At 36.5% G+C, this 22,510-nt stretch overlaps 1 protein-coding gene across 1 annotated transcript; it reads right to left on the bottom strand.

Annotated features, from left to right (window-relative positions):
• Positions 1 to 974: 974 nt before the first annotated feature.
• Positions 975 to 10,839, bottom strand: LOC125671562 (UPF0046 protein C25E10.12-like). The gene is made up of 3 exons (XM_048907350.2): positions 10,781 to 10,839; positions 6,375 to 7,036; positions 975 to 3,364 (listed from the first exon to the last, which is right to left on the bottom strand). Exons 2-3 carry the CDS (start codon positions 7,025 to 7,027, stop codon positions 3,232 to 3,234), a joined length of 786 nt encoding a protein of 261 aa, XP_048763307.1. The 5' UTR covers positions 7,028 to 7,036; positions 10,781 to 10,839; the 3' UTR covers positions 975 to 3,231.
• Between the last annotated feature and the right edge of the window lie 11,671 nt (positions 10,840 to 22,510).

The raw sequence follows: 22,510 nt of genomic DNA, 5'->3' as shown, positions 1-22,510 counted from the left end.
GTGGACTGTTAGTCCCCAAGGGTCTCTACAGCCCAGTAGCTAAGTACTTCGTTACTAACTTGAAAATACGGATGTATATTTAATTGCTGTTATAAAATTTAGAAATTCATTTCAAAATTAAGGATTATCTCCCTCACGCATAGCTCTTATCCTTAGACGAATTTGACTCCCCTTTTTTGGAACACTGTTTTTTCCCCTATAATAGCTCTAAAACTTCATTGTTATATCGGATTTCAAACATTTCGGTTGAGCATCACAAAAGACATTATTTGTCGAAATGCGCATCTGGTGCATCAAAATTGGTACCGTATAAGTTCTACATGTAAAGTCCATCATTAAATGTTATGAGAAATAGATTACGATGTTCAAAACGTAAGTCAGACTCAAAGGCTACAAGATTAAAGATCAGGGACAAAATAAAAGGCCTTGCCATAAGATATGATCTATATACACGGAACTGTTGTAGGTGACAGGAAGACTTTTAAAAGATACATCAGCGAACCACAAATTAAACAAACTTGAATCTGCACTAATTAGGGATACTATTTTAAACATTAATCATGGTTCCCTTGTTCTTGAAAAGAATATTTCAAAATGTTTCCTTTAAGTTATATCTGCACGTGAAATTTTGATCCCTTATTGTGGCCTTACTCTACCTCCCGGGAACAATGATTTGAACAAACCTTAATCTGAGCTGCGTTCAAGATCGTAGCGGCTAGCCTAGCTGCTAGGCTAGATAAGCGCACTGTATGAATTAACGCTTGTTATCCCTGCGTAAGGCTAGCCTAGCACATCGTTCAAGATTGTAGCGCTACCGAGCCCTAAGTAGCTGCTACGATCTTGAACGCAGCCCTGCTCTACTAGTGTGTCAGGAAACTTTTTTGATCCAGTGGTTCTTGAGAAGATTTGTCCTATATCCTATTTAAACCCCCTTTTAAAAACTTTGTTCTCATACATATGTGAAATAACATAAACATATAAAACACTGTATTCATACATAAATTATATGGAATTACATAACATTTCATAACACTGTATTCAATATCACAGATATTTTGAAAACACTGTATCACTACTTAAACATAAAATCACATTTAAAATTCTAATAACGCTATACTGTATGACTAAGTGGTGTTATTCTAATTAATAACCCCTATACTGTATAAAGTCATATTAACTTCTTTAAACAATGCAATGCCTCAATGAAGTCAAATGTCTGCATCTGTGGTATTTATATAAATATTCAAAAACAAATATCAGAAAATGCAATAATTTGCGACTTTTATATCATTCCATGAACATTTCTAATACATGAAAATTTACCCTTGCATGCACGTTGTCGCTAATGGTGAACCCGACACAAGAAAATATGTATAAGCAAGTAACAGAACTTGATCTACATGTCAATGTGAGGTGACGTCATCTGATAAAAAGTTATGTGCAGCAGGCACACCCCCCCCCCATAAATTTTCAAATTTAAGGTAAATCGTGGTATCGTGTTTAGAAAAATGTACTAAACGACAAAAGAAGCAATACTTTCTTCCACTCCTGGTGAAATAAATGACAAAATCTTTTGATTTCTTGAATTACTTTATTGGGAGAACTTAATTTTTTCCAAAAACCCTTAAAATTAGCGTCAGTTTACTAATTTCATCATATTAAAAATGATAGAAAGTAGTATATACAAATGACTTAAATAGGAGACATATTTCAAGCCATATGAAATCTATAAAATCCAGGAGCTTCCGGGGGCTTCGCCCTCTTCGCCCTGCCTCATAAAGTGGCGCCCCCGTAACCACAATTCCTGGATCCGCCCCTGAATATTATCATTCAATCGGATCACGTTCGTCCTTTTCCGTAACCGGAAATAGCCCAGTAGTTACAATTGGTTGTAAGGCGGATCAAGCACTGAAGCAATCCCCGCTTTCCCCAGTGAGAAATTTATTTCAAAATGAACAGGGCAATGCTTACTCGGTAAATTAATAATTCGATCAGATATCTTTGTTTTCATCTTTTATTCGATTCTCACACAGTGGAGACGATGATTTGCGTACAAGTAGATTCTCTACGTCATGCTTGACAATGGGAAAACATTCTGTGTATTAAGGAGGAATGCTGCACCATAGAAATTTGATAAGGATGCAAAGTGGAGGAAATATACAACAATGTTTTGAAATTGAAAACTTTCAAATTTACACTATTTAATAAAAAAAAATTGCAGTTTTCGTAGAAAGCAATCAAATTTTTTTAAAACCCCTGTCGGACTCGAACCCGCGTTTTACAGTTCAGCAGTCGACGTGCTAGGCAATGATATTTGAAATGCATAGACAAATGTTGCTGATATTTATATTTTCATTCATGTTTTAAAAGGAAGTCAGCCATTGTGACGATGTAGAGTACCCCCTTAAACCACCGAGGTATCTTATTGCATACGTTGACTTTCTATTCCATAGAAGACCAAAAACATGCTGTGATGTAATTTTAGAGACAAAAAAGTAGTTCCGGCAGCTGGTGGTCAAGGAACGCTGTTCCCATACCAAACCAGGTTATACAAAAATAACTTGCGTTCCTCAATTTGAATTTTACCAATCAGAGACTAGAATACAATAAGAATTAAACTATTAAACATTAAATATCACAGTACTAGTAATAAACATTAAACATGACGACAATGGTCATTGACATTAACATGACGTCAGTGGCCATTAACATTAAACATGACGACAGTGGTCAATGACATTAAACATGACGACAGTGGTCAATGACATTAAACATGACGACAGTGGTCAATGACATTAAACATGACGACAGTGGTCAATGACATTAAACATGACGACAGTGGTCATTAACATTAAACATGGCGACAGTGGTCATTAACATTAAACATGACGACAGTGGTCAATGACAGTAAACATGACGACAGTGGTCATTGACATTAAACATGACGACAGTGGTCAATGACAGTAAACATGACGACAGTGGTCATTGACATTAACATGACGTCAGTGGCCATTAACATTAAACATGGCGACAGTGGTCATTGACATTAAACATGACGACAGTGGTCATTGACATTAAACATGATGACAGTGCTCATTGACATTAAACATGACGACAGTGGCCATTGACATTAACATGACGACAGTGGTCAATGACATTAAACATGACGACAGTGGTCATTGACATTAAACATTACTTTTTTTTTCGATAAATGACATTATACAGCAGGGGTTAAACATCAAGGTACAGGTCGATGACATTAAACATTCGTTTAGCAGCGAAGGCAGCATTGGAAAATGTGATACCATTATGCTTCGTTAGTCCCGCCGAGCCATGTAAATGACCATATAGATGAATCTTAGGCCTGCAATGAAAGAAATGTGTACTTATAAAATACAGTTTGTAATACCTATATTCAGTAATCTTTTGTCAGTAATTAACATATTCTGTTTAATGCATATTAAAGCATTAACAGCGTTTTAAAAAAGAAACAAATTATATATATAAATAACAAACATTATGTAAGTATTGCATAGCAGTACATGTCCCCTACAGCTCCCAAATCAAGTGGTTTTTGAGAAGGTTTTTAAAGATTTTCCCTATATATTTGCATGTAAAACTTTGATCCCCTATTGTGGTCCCGTCCTATCCCCGGGGCCAATGATTTTTAAAAAAAATTGAATCTGCACTATGTCAGGAAGCTTTCATGTAAATTTGTACTTTCCTAGCCCAGTGGATCTTGAGAAGATTTTTTAAAGATTTCCTCTATAATTACAGTGTTTATATTTGTATGTAAAAGTTTGATCCCCTATTGTGGTCCCATCGGTCGATCATGATTTTAACAAACTTGAAATTGCACTATGTCAGGAAGCTGTCATGTGTATTTGTACTTTACCAGCCCAGTGGTTCTTGAGAAGAAGATTTTCCCTATATATTTGCATGTAAAATTTTGATCCCCTATTGTGGCCCCATCCTACCTCGGGGGTCATGATTTTAACATACTTGAATCTGCACTAATGTTTATGTCAGGAAGCTTTCATGTATATTTGTACTTTACCAGCCCAGTGGTTCTTGAGAAGAAGATTTTTCATGTAAATTTGTACTTTACGAGCCCAGTGGTTCTTGAGAAGATTTTTAAAGATTTTCCCTATATAATTGTATGTAAAACTTTGATCCCCTGTTGTAGCCCCATCCTACCCTCGGGGGTCATGATTTAAAAAAGACTGGAATCTGCACTACTAGTATCTCAGGAAGCTTTCATGTAAATGCCAGCTCTTCTGGTTCAGTGGTTCTTGAGAAGAACATTTTTAAATGACCCCACCCTATTTTTGTAATTGTTTCCCCTTTGATGAAGACATGATCATTAATTTGAACAAACTTGAAAGCACTTCACCCAAAGATGGTTTTTGCTAAGTTTGATTGAAATTGGCCCAGTTGTTCTGGAGAAGAAGTCAAAAGTGTAAAAAGTTTACAGACGGACGAATAGACAGACGACAGGAGATCAGGAAAGCTCAGTTAAGCTAAAAATATAAATCAAAAAATGTTATAGGAAAATGAATTGGGTAAGTCTATACATACTGATGACGTGTTTATTCTTGAGTTAACTAATCTCTTAAAACCCATTGTCTTTGTATTAATCCTGAACATTGCGGAATGGATACAACAATAGACTTATATAATACTAAAAATTGCAAAATGACCACTGAGGTCATCTTAACCGAAGAATGAAAAAGAACTTGTTGTTGGTAACAATGTGTTCTGCGATTTGTGAGAGAGAGAGAGAGAGAGAGAGAGAGAGAGAGAGAGAGAGAGTAATACACTAGAGACTGGAGATAAATTACTACATGTAACTACACGCCTCCCCTGTATTAATGATTTAGAACATGTGCTAAGATTGAACTCTTTACAGTTTTGTGATTTTCTGTTTATACTTTAAATATTCTATAAATAGTATTAGAATCATTGAAGTTTACTATTTTTTGTTATTATGAAAGGTATTTTGTGGATTATTTTCCACTCAGTATTATCTATTTCTAAGAGCTCATATTATTGGCATATTATAGGTACAAGCGTGCGGACATCTCAGCTTGTTGCTGCGCAAGCTCAGGTGTGGGGACATCCCTGCCAGTGTCTCTGATTAGAACCGTTAATTTAGTGGCAGGTGTGTTGTTATCCCCGCCAATCACCGCACAAGAGCAGGTGTGCGGACATCCCTACTTGTCCTTGTGGAAGTGCACTGATGTGTGGATTTCCTGCCAGTGCACTTGTTAGCTACTAGTCAATATATCCTATATAGGCGCAGTACAACTGATTAAGTCTGCGCATTGTACATATTTGCAGCATTTCAGGGGTATCCGTTTCTATCACGGGTACGAGCCCGTGGGGGTTCACAGGCAGTGACCTCCCTTGCACGTTACAAGAGTAGAATTTGCAAACCAGGAACTATCAATCAGACACGTTATAGCGAGCGCAGCAAGTTCTAATGGTAACACATGTATAAATGAGAATTTGCTAAAAATCCCCAGTAGAGGTTACACTTTAATTCATTCGAATCACGTGATGTTTTGACGGCCTTCTTTATATTTTACGTTCCGTCGAGAATGTTTTACTCATAGACGTCATAAGCTATAGGTGAAGTACCACAAATTTCAATAGTTGTTACTTTGTTGGAATAGCAAAACCATTATTAAAATTATAAACTATAATCCCTTCTAAAACAATTTTCATCCATGGTGTCCTTTATAAAAATGCCCTTTTGTACTGTATATGAATGGATTATAAGCGCACTATTTTTCCCGCGTAAGGATGACTGATAAACACGACGTCTGAGCCCCGAATTCAAAACAAATTCAATCAACTGTTTCTAAAATATTGGGGATCATCTCAAAATTGCGAAAAGAAGATTTATGAGATACACTTATTCTGACTGCGGATAGCTCCGTTTACCTGATTAGGCTATAGAGCTCACGGCGGGTTTGACCGGTCGACAGGGGGTGCTTACTCTCTCAAGGCACCTGATCCCACCTCTGGTTTGTCCAAGGGTCCGTGTTTGCCCAACTATCTATTTTGTATTGCATGTAGGAGTTATGAGATTGATCACTGTTCGTTATCATCACCTTTCATAAACAGAACATCAATAATTGCGTATTTTGATATTTTGGTTTATCCAACTCGTTCATATGGTGTATTTATTCGCTCGGCAAGCCTCGCCAAGCTCCACCACTGAGCTACTGCGACGGGTTGAAATGTAATGAAAAATTATGTATTCAAAAGAAACGTCGCGTATGTTCTTAAGGTTAAGGTTAGGATTAGTTAGGCGGCCTATATGTTGGTGCCGTATTTATGCAAACCAGAAGTGTTCCTAATAGACGTACCTGATGTTTTGCAGAAGAGCTTCCCTGAGGCTGCGACATCCAGCATGGCCGGCTCTGGGGTGAGATGTATCACATAACTGACAGACTTCCTTGGGGGGACTGTCTCCTCGTGCACGTGAGTAGTCCAGCATTCCATAAGGAGGCGTGTGTGTGATTAACACGTCTGTGTCTTTCTCGACATCTCTCCATCGGTCTTGTAAAACAGTTGGAGATGCCGTAAAGGCTTTGGAAGTTTTTAATTTGTTTGATTTAATTGTCCACGGAGTTCCATAAAACTTCACACCATCACAAACTACAGAGGAGTCTTGTAAATATATCACTTCCGGTAAACTTTGTTGAATTTCTTCCACAGTGAATTTTGTCAAAAAAGTATCATGATTTCCCGCCACAAGTATTTTAAATCTGTGAGGCAACTGCATGAAAAATCTGTTGACTTTTTGTAGCATTTCGGAGTCGCTATGATCATCGAAAAAATAGTTCCGGAATCGACGATTGCTGAAGTCGCCCGAATGAACGACAACATCTCCATCCGGAATAGTGTGAACAATGCTGTCATGTTCCATATGCGTGTCAGAGATGTGGACTATCCGCAGCTTCTTATCGCATTTAACCCCAGTTTCTGCAAATCTCTGAGAAATCCCGCACTCCGCCATCACTACGTCCTGTGAAAAGTCGCTCAATGTGTTAATAACTTAATACATGAATGATGATGTCAATATACAGAAAATAATTTTGTATGTATATGGTTGTATGTCGATCGGGTATTTCTGAACAGAATTAGAATGAAATACTTTGGAGTTGTAAAATGAAGAATACTGTAATCTGCATTTATTGTACATCTGGGTGACCATACGCCAGGCTGGTCTGATCGATTTCCACTTCAAGGTATGAATTACATATCAAGGATGCCTTTTATTCTTGTATAGATTGAAAATGGTATGAAGGATATTAACTTTAACGCGGTGTTACCATTTCCTGGATATTATGATCGAATTGTGTGCAGAAAGCACGCTTCAAAGGCATTATCATAGCAAGTTTTCAGGTTCTTGTATAATAATTGCTTAAATTCAATATTGTATTTGTAGGGTGAAAACATCTTTTGATTTGGTGAAGATTGTAAGTGCTCAGGGGCATTTACTAAGCTTCAATTTTGTTTCTTGTTGCATATCCCTATTACAACTTCCTTATCATCTATTCTATTTTTCCTCTAAAACATAGTCACCTGGACGATTTGTTGGTATATGTTTGTACTTTTTCCATGAACACATTTGTGAACACATTTCTGAAAATATCGTCAGTATGAACGAAAAATACTAGATTGTGTGACAGGGACATTTAAGCATGTTGGCGATTGAATTATTATTTTTTTTTTTATGAAATAAAATATATTATACGCAAGCGCTCTTGTAATACAAAATGCAACTTTTTACTGCATAACAATTGGTGGATCGAAGATATCACAAAAGAAGGTCAATATAAAGGCTAAGCTTTTTCTGATATAGCCAAATAAAAATTTATAACCATATAGACGGAGTGGGGTATTTTTTCTGAGATTTTTTGAAGAACCCCCCCCCCCCCCCAAAAAAAAACCCCAATAACAGTGTGTGTTTCAAGTTGGGGCTAGAAAACTTACTGGGTTGTTCAGATTTAGGGCCACATAAATTCATCATTTAAATTTTGTGGGATAAAAATCGCTAGACCCTATACCATTTTTACTAGCAAAGGGTTTGAAGTTAAGCTTCTAACATGCCGCTCTCCTGGACCAATGACTAGAGAATTCGAAGATAAGGGCCTATCAAGAAAGCAATAAATTATAATTATTTGTCCGACCAAAAAAATAATCATATTACAGAAAGTTTGAATTCATTCATGAGCGAATTATCTTATTTACCGGTTGTATATTTGAAAATGTTCAGCTCAAATCGTAATCATTCCCCTTTAACGATTTTTTCTTCTCTCCCTTAATTCGTTCATCGCTGGATTTGATCAAAATTTTATGGAGCGCCAAATTAACATATACTCAAATAATTGAAGATATCTTCAATTATTTGAAGATATCATCAATTCAATTATTGCTCTCTTTAATTGAATTAATGCGCGCATTAAATCAATTATTGCTCTCATGAAATGAATTAATGCGCGCTTCAATTCAATTATTGCTCTCATCAATTGAATTAATGCGCGCATCAATTGAATTAATGAGAGCAATAATTGATTTAATGTGCGCATTAATTCAATTATTGCTCTCTTCAATTCAATTGATGAGAGCATCAATTGAATTAATGAGAGCAATAATAGATTTGATGCGCGCATTAATTCAATTATTGCTCTCTTCAATTCAATTGATGAGAGCATTAATTTCGTAGAAATATTGCTCGCAATAATTGATTTAGAGCTCGGTATAAATAGTTTGATGATCTCTTTAATTCAATTGAAAATATCTTTAATTATTTACAATGCTTTTGTATAAGGAATGAATGCGCGCATCAATTTTTTAAAGAGAGCAACAATTCAATTAAAGAGATCATTAATTCAATTGTGGATATGTTGAATTGAAGATATCTTTAATTATTTAGTTGATCTCTCTAAAAGAATTATTGCTCTCTTCAAATCAATTAAAGATATCATTAACTCAATTAAAGAGAGAAATAATTGAATTAATGCCCGCATTAAATCCATTATTGCTCTCATCAAATGAATTAATGCGCGCATCAATTCAATTATTGCTCTCATCAAAGGATTTAATGCGCGCATTATATCAATTATTGCTCTCTTCAATTGAATTGTAGCGCGCATCAATTCAGTTGTTGATATCATTAATTCATTTGAAGAGATCATTAATTCAATTAAAGCGCGCATCAATTCAGCAGAAGAATTAATGCTATCATCAATTCATTTAATGCGCGCAATAATTCAGAATTGAAGATATCATTAATTATTTGAAGAGATCTTTAATTCAATTGTTGCGCGCATCAAATGAATTGATGATATCTTCAAATAATTGAAGATATCTTCAATTATTTGAGTTTATGTTAATTTGGCGCTCCATAAAATTTCTCTTAAGGTATTCAATGTATAATGACCATATTTCATATCTAAGAAATGGATGGTGGAATTTTTGTAATCATGGTATCATTTTGAAGGGTTCATCAAATAAAAATAATCCACTATAGGAATTTTCAAAATTTTGTTTACTGCTTGATTTATTTCACCTAGAATTTAACATTGAAGTATATGGGAAAAACATATTTTATTACAATATTTTAAAAACAAATTATATTTTCATACAAATCTCTTGGTACAAAGTTACATACACTTTCACTTAATGAAAATATGAAATAAAATTAATCATTGACCACACACATTTTTAGAAAATTAGATTTTTCTTGCTTTTACAAAGGGCAGACAACTCTTCCAAAAAGTCTTAAGTGCAAAAAGGTCAACTTCTAATCATTCACCAGTCATGTGAATTTCATCTGCTTCACTTTCATCATTATTTAACAATAAACATTTATGTTGATCTAAATCCTTCAAAAATTTTCATTATACATGGAATACCTTAAATTTTATCAGCCTTCGCGGTGTAATTTTTTATCGCGCTTTTAAACAAAGGAATTTATTGGAACACCTTTTCTGAAAATATTTAGTTGTTGCACATCCCAAAAAATTCTGGCCCATAAATTTGGTGCCTGCACCAATGTTTCTTGTCCTATCCTTAAGCCCGTGACTGTTCCTTCGCAAAACGCCCGGCATTAGAAGTCAAATTCACGAAGTGTTTGTGTAAGACCTTAATTAAAAGGGAGCCCTAGACGTTCATGCGATAAAAATAACAAAAATCTCACTGCTTCGGCCATAATCAAGCGTCATGCATCTAGGTCAAAATTTGTGGCATGTCAACTATTAAAGCTGTTTCAACACGTTTAAACGTCTCAATCTTCATCAGTGAACTTACAAACAAATAAATACAACAAACAAACAAACAAAAGTAAAATTAAATTTAAAAAAAACCACACAACAAAAGACAGAGACAATTCCGACCAAATCCAGTACTGCTTATGTTCCGGTCAAGCTACCGTACAAATTCGTACGAATATTACTTTAATAAAAGACGGGAAGAGGAAGGGACTTTGTATTATATCGAAATTGATACGGTTTCGTTCAACATATTAAATTATAACAGAAAAATACAGAAAAAAGACCGAACTAGCTGTACTAGTTTTACGTAATATCAATATACATGACTTGAGCCAGAGCTTGCTATTTAGCGGAAACGGCTCCAAGACAGTCGATTTGGTTATACATCAATATGTTTGTAAACATTTTGCATGTAATTATGTACATGTAATCTACACGTAAAGATATAATTTAAATTCCCCCAAAATAGTTTTGTTATGAGAGTGTCCTACCTTACGTGATGCTGTAAATTAATCAGATAAAAATAGAAATGACGGTAAATGTATGGAACACACACAAGGTTATTATTACAGTACCACAAGACTGCTGCACTGAATTGCTTTTCCACCGCTCTTCTCGATGCGTCTTCTATGCCAAAAGTCAGTTCCTAAAGAATGTGTTTCTTTATGTATGTTTCATATACAAAACCACATTCCTTTTTCTTAAAAAATTTCGTCTTCAGGAACTAGTTTTTACGAAAGCCCATTGAGCAATTTTCGTAGCTGAAATTTTTTTTTAGCGAAACTGCGTAACTTTCGCGAATTAACGCATAATTTTCAGTTTATAACGCGAAACTTTCGCGAATCAACGCGGAACTTATAGATTATAGAGCGTAGGTTTTGCTTATAAACACGAATTTATGGATTGTATACGCTCAATATTTAAAATCAGTAGCATGAAATAATTTGTTCATTGTACAATGAAGAAAAATAACAATCTACTTGTCCAGCTGTAGTTTGTAATTTTGTATATGCATATCTCTCGATATAATTTGACTGCTTTAAGAGGAGTTATAAAACAGGTAGTTACAGAGTTTGCTGTGAGAATTACATGGGTTTTTCCAAAAGATGACAACAAAGGGACATAACAGGGGCGGATCCAGGATTTGTGGTTAGGGGGCTCAACTTTATGAGGCAGGGGTCTGGGGGCCGCCAGTGGTGGGGGCCTTGGGAGCGAAGCCACCAGAAGCTCCTGGGTTTTACAGATTTTTCAGGATTTGAAATGTGTCTCTTATGTAGTCATTTTTAGCTCACCTGAGCTGAAAGCTCAAGTGAGCTTTTCTGATCGCTTTACGTCCGTCGTCTGTCTGTTAAACTTTTCACATTTTCGACTTCTTCTCCAGAACCATTGGGCCAATTTCAACCAAACATGACCAAAAGCACCCTTGGGTGGAGGGCTTTCAAGTTTGTTCAAATGAAAGGCCATGTCCCTTTCAAAGGGGAGATAATCACAAAAATGCAAAAATAGGATGGGGTCATTTAAAAATCTTCTCAAGAACCACTCAGCCAGATAAGCTGAGATTTACATGAAAGCTTCCTGACATAATGCAGATTCAATTTTGTTCAAATCATGGCCCCCGGGGGTTGGATGGGGCCACAATAGGGGATCAAAGTTTTACATACAAATATATAGGAAAAATCTTTAAAAAATCTTCTCAAGAACCATTGAGCCAGAAAAGCTGATTTTTATATGAAAACTTTACGACATAGTGCAGATTCAAGTTTGTTCAAATCATGGCCCCCGGGGATAGGATGGGGCCCCAAGGGGGATCACAGTTTTGCACACAAATATATAGGGAAAAAATTTAAAATCTTCTTCTCAAGAACCACTAAGCCAGAAAAGGTGAGATTTACATGAAAGCTTCCTGACATAATGCAGATTCAAGTTTGTTCAAATCATGGGCCCCGGGGGTTGGATGGGGCCACAATAGGGGATCAAAGTTTTACATACAAATATATAGGAAAAATCTTTAAAAATCTTCTTCTCAAGAACCACTGAGCCAGGAAAGCTGATTTTTACATGAAAACTTTCTGACATAGTGTAGATTCAAGTTTGTTCAAATCATGGCCCCCAGGGGTAGGATGGAAACACAAGGAGGATCAAAGTTTTACATACAAATATATAGTTAAAATCTTTTTCTCAATAACCACGGAGTCAGAAAAGCTGATATTTACAAGAATACTTTCTGACATAGTGCAGATTCAAGTTTGTTCAAATCATGGGATCCGGGGGTTGGATGGGGCCACAATAGGGGATCAAAGTTTTACATACAAATATATAGGAAAAATCTTGAAAAATCTTCTTCTCAAGAACCATTGAGCCAGAAAAGCTGATTTTTATATGAAAACTTTACGACATAGTGCAGATTCAAGTTTGCTCAAATCATGGCCCCCGGGGATAGGATGGGGCCCCAAGGGGGGATAACAGTTTTACACACAAATATATAGGAAAAAACTTTAAAAATCTTCTTCTCAAGAACCACTCAGCCAGAAAAGCTGAGATTTACATGAAAGCTTCCTGACATAATGCAGATTCAAGTTTGTTCAAATCATGGGATCCGGGGGTTGGATGGGGCCACAATAGGGGATCAAAGTTTTACATACAAATATATAGGAAAAATCTTTAAAAATCTTCTCAAGAACCACTGAGCCAGAAAAGCTGATTTTTACATGAAAACTTTCTGACATAGTGCAGATTCAAGTTTGTTCAAATCATGGGATCCGGGGGTTGGATGGGGCCACAATAGGGGATCAAAGTTTTACATACAAATATATAGGAAAAAACTTTAAAAATCTTCTTCTCAAGAACCACTAAGCCAGAAAAGGTGAGATTTACATGAAAGCTTCCTGACATAATGCAGATTCAAGTTTGTTCAAATCATGGGCTCCGGGGATTGGATGGGGCCACAATAGGGGATCAAAGTTTTACATACAAATATATAGGAAAAATCTTCTTCTCAAGAACCACTGAGTCAGAAAAGCTGATTTTTACATGAAAACTTTCTGACATAGTGCAGATTCAAGTTTGTTCAAATCATGGCCCCGGGGGTAGGATGGGGCCACAAGTGAGGGGGGGGGGGTCAAAGTTTTACATACAAATATAGGAAAAAAGCTTTAAAAATCTTCTTCCCAAGAACCATTGGGCCAAAGAAGTTGACATTTACATGAAAGCTTTCTGACATAATGTAGATTCAAGTTTGCAAAGGCCATAATAGGGACTAAGGTTTTACATGCAAATATATATGGAAAGTCTTCAGATATGGGCCAAGGTGACTCAGGTGAGCGATGTGGCCCATGGGCCTCTTGTTACTATTTTCTGTCATTTCTATTAAGGTGAAATTAATGAAATGACACAAGGGTTTTTGGAAAAAAATGTAAGTTCTCCAAATCAAAGTAATTCAATAAACCAAAAGATTTTGTCATTGATTTCTCCAAGAGTGGAAGAAATTATTGCTTCTTTTATCGTTTACATTTTTCTAAACAAGAGACCACAATTTACCTTAAATTTGAAAATTTTAGGAGGGGGTGGGGCAGCTGCGCCCTCCTTAATACCGCCACTCCATAACCTTTGAAAAGTGTGGATTCATCTTTTATTGGAAGAACTTAGGTCACCAAATGATTTCTAGAGACATTCTAAGGTAATTTTTTTCTTCTTCAGGATATCAAATGAATCAAATGGAAATGTTGATTAAGCATAGTTTACTCAATAACATAACAAATTCAGAGAATTAGTGGCTGATAGTTCTTTGAAAATGACATTTTAAGGCCTGATTTCAATGGAGGAAATTTTATACCCCCGTATTTTAAGCTGTTGTTACATGTAGATAAGCAACACTGGTATTAATCAATTACAAAAATGAATTTTATTTTGCATTCAATAATACTTTGATAGCATATATTCTAAAACTCTGAAATATGCGTGTGTAAAATATGCAAAGTGAAGATAACGAACAGTGATCAATCTCATAACTCCTACAAGCAATACAAAATAGATAGTTGGGCAAACACGGACCCCTGGACACACCAGACGTGGGATCAGGTGCCTAGGAGTAAGCATCCCCTGTTGACCGGTCACACCCGCCGTGAGCCCCATATCCTGATCAGGTAAACGGAGTTATCCGTACTCAAATCAGTGTCCCAAGAACAGCTTAACAATCGGTATGAAACACGTCAGACAGCATTTGACCCAATGCGAGGTTGTATTGACGAACTAGATCGTTATAACGACCATAGAATTTGCGTAATGCTGACTTCAATCAAGACTGTTGAAATCCCTGTACCATCAACTTGTTTGTCTGTAGATTGCCTCAGTTTAAAAACTGATCATACGCAGAACAAGCTCTTGCGTATCGAATCAGTTGAGATATATAAACACCATATGCAGGTGATAATGGAATATTGCTACATGAATGTGGGAAGTTGACGATGGAGAAGCTGAAATCATCCCGTTTGTCATACAGTTGAGTTGTCAGTTTGCCGTTAATGTCTACTTTCAATAAAATATCTAAGTATGAAGCAGAAGTGGGCGACTCTGTGGTGTCCTTTATTTGGAGCTCACAGGGATATATCAAATCGACATATGAATGAAAGCTATCATTGTTAATAAACAAAACGTCATCGATATATCTAAAAGTCGAATTGAAGGTCACAGCAGAGGGATTTTTTCTTCTCTCGTAGAAGTTTTTGAATAAATTCTGCTTCATATGAATATAAAAACAGGTCAGCTAACAAAGGAGCACAGTTCGTGCCCATGGGAATTCCAACAGACTGTTGGAAGACCTGATCAACAAAGACCACGAAGATATTGTCAATGAGGAACTCTAGCATATTTTTTATTTCAACTTCAGAGTACTTGTGCGTGGAATCAGAGTGGTGTTTAACAAAGTAAGTTTTTGAATGACTGATCACTAGATATGAATATTTACGTTTTCCGTTTTTGTTGAAGAAGCAACTGTCTATGATGTCAAAAAGTCTAGTCTTTAATTTATCGTGAGGAATGGTCGTGTATAGTGTTGAAAAGTCATAGGTTTTAATGCTATTGATTTGGGAAAAATTCTGTGATTTCAAGTTTACTAAAAGTTCTTTAGAATTTTTTAGAATCCATATTTGATTAACACCACTTCTGGCATATGTAGTCGCACAGTAAGTTTGAAGTTTCTCCTTCACAGCTGTTAACATTTTCGTGAGGAGCAAAGATAGGGGCTTAGTAGAGCACTTACTAGATCCAGCAATGTATCTTTGTTTGTAAGGGTTTTTATGTAGTTTAGGAATCCAGTATAGGTACGGTAACTCATATTCATTCGACCCATTGACTGGAATATTAAATGTGTCTAAAACTGAAGCATGGTTTTGAAGAATTTCATCATTTGAAAGGGCAGATGGAGTATAAGTACGATTACCAGAAGTGGAATTAATGCCAAGTTCGTTTAAAATACAGTTGTAATAATGAGCCTTACAAACAAAGACAATGTTGTTACTAGCTTTGTCAGCTGGAACCAAAACATATTCCTCATGTAACCTATCTAATTCTTTTATCACTTCTGGTTTACTAAACACAGAAGGATAGATGGTAGGTACTTTTGTTTTCATGTGTCTAATGCGGGATTTTAATATCCCTCTTATGCTTTTAACCCATTCTGACAGTGTATCAAGTTCTTCTTTTTCATATTTAGCCCATCGTCTGGCATAATCTTCGACAGAACTCATAATAGAGATGAAGTTTTGTCGCCAATTAAAAGACCGAGGTTCTCTGTATTTAGGACCTTTAAGAATAAGTGATTTGAGGTCCTCATTTTCAACTATATCAACATCACCAGTAATGCCATGTCCAGCTGGACTGTAGTTGAAAGAAAATGAAGAACAAGAACATGTTGGTGGATTACGTATAAGATAGTCTATATCTAAGCACTAAAAAGTTTGTTTATAATTAAAAAGTTTGGATGCAGTAGTAGAAGTATAGCTGTAGGAAATACAGTTCTTTACTTTAAGGTTACTTATAAAAGCTTAAACGTCAATCTTCCTTCTTTGTACAAATCACGGTTTCCTATTCTTCGTTCTTTGTACTAATCACGGGTTCCTATTCTTCGTTCTTTGTACAAATCACGGTTTCCTATTCTTCGTTCTTTGTACTAATCACAGGCTCCTATTCTTCGTTCTTTCTACTAATCACGGATTCCTATAACGTCTGTCTTCGTTCTTTGTACTAATCACGGGTTCCTATAACGCCATTCTTCGTTCTTTGTACTAATCACAGGTTCAAACAACATCAATCTTCAGTCTTTGTACTAATCACGGGTTCTTATTCTTCGTTCATTGTAATAATCATGGGTTCCTATAACGCCAGTCTTCGTTCTTTGTACTAATCACGGGTTCCTATAACGTCAGTCTTCGTTCTTTCTACTAATCACGGATTCCTATTCTTCGTTCTTTGTACTAATCACGGGTTCCTATTCTTAGTTCTTTGTACTAATAATGAGTTCCTATTTTTCGTTATTTGTACTAATCACGGGTTCCTATTCCTCGTTCTTTGTACTAATCACGGGTTCATATAACGTCTGTCTTCGTTCTTTGTACTAATCACGGGTTCCTATTCTTCGTTCTTTGTACTAATCACGGGTTCCTATTCTTCGTTCTTTGTACTAATGACGGGTTCATATTCTTCTTTCTTTCTGCTAATCACGTGTTCCTATTCTTCTTTCTTTGTACTGATCACGGGTTCCTATAATGTCAGTCTTCGTTCTTTGTACTAATAACGGGTTCATATAACATCAGTCTTCGGTCTTTGTACTAATCACGGGTTCCTATAACGTCAGTCTTCGGTCTTTGTACTACTCATGGGTTCCTATTCTTCGTTCTTTGTACTAATCACGGGTTCCTATTCTTCGTTCTTTGTACTAATCACGGATTCCTATAACGACAGTCTTCGTTCTTTCTACTAATCACGGGTTCATATTCTTCTTTCTTTCTGCTAATCACGTGTTCCTATTCTTCTTTCTTTGTACTGATCACGGGTTCCTATAATGTCAGTCTTCGTTCGTTGTACTAATCACGAGTTTATATAACATCAGTCGTCGGTCTTTGTACTAATCACGGGTTCCTATTCTTCGTTCTTTGTACTAATCACGGGTTCCCATAACGCCAGTCTTCGTTCTTTGTACTAATCACGGGTTCATATAACATCAGTCTTCGGTCTTTGTACTAATCACGGGTTCCTATTCTTCGTTCTTTGTACTAATCACGGGTTCCTATTCTTCGTTCGTTGTACTAATCACGGGTTCCTATTCCTCGTTCTTTGTACTAATCACGGGTTCCTATAACGTCAGTCTTCTTTCTTTGTATTAATGACGGGTTCCTATTTTTCGTTCTTTGTACTAATCATGGGTTCCTATAACGTCTGTCTTCGTTCTTTGTACTAATCACGGGTTCCTATTTTTCGTTCTTTGTACTAATCATGGGTTCCTATAACGTCAGTCTTCGTTCTTTGTACTAATCACGGGTTCCTATTCTTAGTTCTTTGTACTAATCATGGGTTCCTATTCTTCGTTCTTTGTACTAATCACGGGTTACTATAACACCAATCTTCGTTCTTTCTACTAATAACGGATTCATATTCTTCTTTCTTTCTGCTAATCACGTGTTCCTATTCTTCTTTTTTTGTGCTGATCACGGGTTCCTACAATGTTCGTCTACGTTCTTTGTACTAACCACGGGTTCAATTAACATCAGTCTTTGATCTTTGTACTAATCACGGGTTGCTATTTTTCGTTCTTTGAACTAATCACGGATTCCTATAACGTCAGTCTTCGTTTTTTGTACAAATCACGGGTTCCTATTTCTCGTTCTTTGTACTAATCATGGGTTCCTTTTCTTCGTTCTTTGTACTAATCACAGGTACCTATAACGCCAGTCTTCGTTCTTTGTACTAATCATGGGTTCCTATAACGCCAGTCTTCGTTCTTTGTACTAATCACGGGTTCCTATAACGCCAGTCTTCGATTTTTGTACTAATCACGGGTTCCTATTCTTCGCTCTTTGTACTAATCACGGGTTCCTATTCTTCGTTCTTTGTACTAAACACGGGTTCATATAGCATCAGTCTTCGGTCTTTGTACTAATCACAGGTTCCTATTCTTCGTTCTTTGTACTAATCACCGGTTCGTATAACGTCAGTCTTCCTTCTTTGTACTAATCACGGGTTCCTATTCCTCGTTCTTTGTACTAATCACGGGTTCATATAACATCAGTCTTCCGTGTTTGTACTAACCACGGGTTCCTATTCTTCGTTATTTGTACTAATCACAGGTTCTTATAACATCAGTCTTCGGTTTTTATACTAATCAAACGCTCTATTCTTCGTTCTTTGTACTAATCACGGGTTCCTATTCTTTGTTCTTTGTACTATTCACAGGTTCATATAAAGACAGTCTACGTTCTTTGTAATAATCACAGGTTCCTATTCCTCGTTCTTTGTACTAATCAAAGGTTCTTATTCTTCGTTCTTTGTACTAATCACAGGTTCCTATTCTTCATTCTTTGTACTAATCACGGGTTCCTATAACGCCAGTCTTCGTTCTTTATACTAATCAAGGGTTCATATTCTTCTTTCTTTCTGCTAATCACGTGTTCCAATTCTTCTTTCTTTGCACTGATCACGGGTTCCTATAATGTCAGTCTTCGTTCTTTGTACTAATAACGGGTTCATATAACATCAGTCTTCGGTCTTTGTACTAATCACGGGTTCCTATAACGTCAGTCTTCGTTCTTTGTACTAATAACGGGTTCCTATTCTTCATTCTTTGTACTAATCACGGGTTCCCATAACGCCATTCTTCGTTCTTTGTACTAATCACGGGTTCATATAACATCAGTCGTCGGTCTTTGTACAAATCACGGGTTCCCATTCTTCGTTCTTTGTACTAATCACGGGTTCATATAACATCAGTCTTCGATCTTTGTACTAATCACGGGTTCCTATTCTTCGTTCTTTGTACTAATCACGGTTTCCTATAACGTCAGTCTTCTTTTTTTGTACTAATGACGGGATCCTATATACGCCAGTCTTCGTTCTTTGTGCTAATCACAGGTTCCTATTCTTCGTTCTTTGTACTAAACACGGGTTCATATAGCATCAGTCTTCGTTCTTTGTAGTAATCACGGGTTCCCATTCTTCGTTCTTTGTACTAATCACGGGTTCCTATTCTTCGTTCTTTGTACTAATCACGGGTTTCTATTCTTCGTTCTTTGTACTAATCACGGGTTCCTATTTCTCGTTCTTTGTACTAATCACGGGTTCCTATTCTTCGTTCTTTGTACTAATCACGGGTTCCTATAACATCAGTGTTCGTTCTTTGTAATAATCATGGGTTCCTATTCTTCGTTCTTTGTACTAATCACGGGTTCCTATAACGCCAGTCTTCGTTCTTTATACTAATCACGGGTTCCTATTCTTCTTTCTTTCTGCTAATCACGTGTTTCTATTCTTCTTTCTTTGTACTGATCACGGGTTCCTATAATGTCAGTCTTCGTTCTTTGTACTAATAACGGGTTCATATAACATCAGTCTTCTGTCTTTGTACTAATCACGGGTTCCTATTCTTCGTTCTTTGTACTAATCACGGGTTCCTATTCTTCCTTCTTTGTATCAATCACGGGCATATAACTATTCTTCGTTCTTTGCATTTAATACGGGTTCCTATTCTTCGTTCTTTGTACTAATCACGGGTTCCTTTTCCTTGTTCTTTGTACTAATCACAGATTCCTATTCTTCGTTCTTTGTACTAATCACGGGTTCCTATAACGTCAGTCTTCTTTCTTTGTACTAATCACGGGTTCCTATTCTTCGTTCTTTGTACTAATCACGGGTTCTTATTCTTCGTTATTTGTACTAATCATGGGTTCCTATTCTTCGTTCTTTGTACTAATCACGGGTTCCTATAACGCCAGTCTTCGTTCTTTATACTAATCACGGGTTCATATTCTTCTTTCTTTCTGCTAATCACGTGTTCCTATTCTTCTTTCTTTGTATTGATCACGGGTTTCTATAATGTCAGTCTTCGTTCTTTGTACTAATAACGGGTTCATATAACATCAGTCTTCGGTCTTTGTACTAATCACGGGTTCCTATAACGTCAGTCTTCGTTCTTTGTACTACTCATGGGTTCCTATTCTTCGTTCTTTGTACTAATCACGGGTTCCTATTCTTCGTTCTTTGTACTAATCACGGGTTCCTATAACGCCAGTCTTCGTTCTTTCTACTAATCACGGGTTCATATTCTTCTTTCTTTCTGCTAATCACGTGTTCCTATTCTTCTTTCTTTGTACTAATCACGGTTTTATATAACATCAGTCGTCGGTCTTTCTACTAGTCACGGGTTCCTATTCTTCGTTCTTTTTACTAATCACAGGTTCCTATTCTTTGTTCTTTGAACTAATCACGGATTCCTATCAGTCTTCGTTCTTTGTACTAATCACGGGTTCCTATAACGCCAGTCTTCGTTCTTTGTACTAATCACGGGTTCCTATTCTTCGTTCTTTTTACAATCACAAGTTCCTATTCTTTGTTCTATGATCTAATCACGGATTCCTATAACGTCAGTCTTCGTTCTTTGTACTAATCACGGGTTCCTATTCTTCGTTCTTTGTACTAATCACGGGTTCCTATTCTTCGTTATTTGTACTAATCATGGGTTCCTATTCTTCGTTCTTTGTACTAATCACGGGTTCCTATAACGCCAGTCTTCGTTCTTTATACTAATCAAGGGTTCATATTCTTCTTTCTTTCTGCTAATCACGTGTTCCAATTCTTCTTTCTTTGCACTGATCACGGGTTCCTATAATGTCAGTCTTCGTTCTTTGTACTAATAACGGGTTCATATAACATCAGTCTTCGGTCTTTGTACTAATCACGGGTTCCTATAACGTCAGTCTTCGTTCTTTGTACTAATAACGGGTTCATATAACATCAGTCTTCGGTCTTTGTACTAATCACGGGTTCCTATAACGTCAGTCTTCGTTCTTTGTACTACTCATGGGTTCCTATTCTTCGTTCTTTGTACTAATCACGGGTTCCTATTCTTCGTTCTTTGTACTAATCACGGGTTCCTATAAAGCCAGTCTTCGTTCTTTCTACTAATCACGGGTTCATATTCTTCTTTCTTTCTGCTAATCACGTGTTCCTATTCTTCTTTCTTTGTACTAATCATGGTTTTATATAACATCAGTCGTCGGTCTTTGTACTAATCACGGGTTCCTATTCTTCGTTCTTTTTACTAATCACAGGTTCCTATTTTTTGTTCTTTGAACTAATCACGGATACCTATAACGTCAGTCTTCGCTCTTTGTACTAATCACGGGTTCCTATAACGCCAGTCTTCGTTCTTTGTACTAATCACGGGTTCCTATTCTACGTTCTTTTTAAAATCACAAGTTCCTATTCTTTGTTCTTTGATCTAATCACGGATTCCTATAACGTCAGTCTTTGTTCTTTGTACTAATCACGGGTTCCTATAACGCCAATTTTCCTTCTTTGTAGTAATCACGGGTTCCTATTCTTCGTTCTTTGTACTTCTCACGGGTTCCTATTCTTTGTTCTTTGTACTAATCACAAGTTCCTATAACGTCAGTGTTCGTTCTTTGTACTAATCACAGGTTCCTATTCTTCGTTCTTTGTACTAATCACGGGTTCCTATAATGTCAGTCTTCGTTCTCTGTACTAAACACGGGTTCCTATTTTTCGTTCTTTGTACTAATCACGGGTTCTTATAACGTAAGTCTTCGTTCTTTGTACTAATCATGGGTTCGTATTCTTAGTTCTTTGTACTAATCACGGGTTCCTATTCTTCGTTCTTTTTACAATCAGAAGTTCCTATTCTTTGTTCTTTGAACTAATCACGGATTCCTATAACGTCAGTCTTCGTTCTTTGTACTTATCAGGAGTTCCAATAACGTCAGTCTTCGTTCCATGTACTAATCACGGGTTCCTATTCTTCGTTCTTTGTACTAATCACGGGTTCCTATTCTTCGTTCTTTGTACTTATCACGGGTTCCTATTCTTTGTTCTTTGTACTAATCACAAGTTCCTATAACGTCAGTCTTCGTTCTTTGTACTAATCACGGGTTCCTATTCTTCGTTTTTTGTACTTATCACTGGTTCCTATTCTTCGTTCTTTGTACTAATCACGGGTT

This window comes from Ostrea edulis, chromosome 1, assembly GCF_947568905.1.
Source record: "Ostrea edulis chromosome 1, xbOstEdul1.1, whole genome shotgun sequence".
Taxonomy (NCBI): Eukaryota; Metazoa; Mollusca; class Bivalvia; order Ostreida; family Ostreidae; genus Ostrea; species Ostrea edulis.
This window is presented reverse-complemented; position numbering and strand designations above follow the sequence as displayed.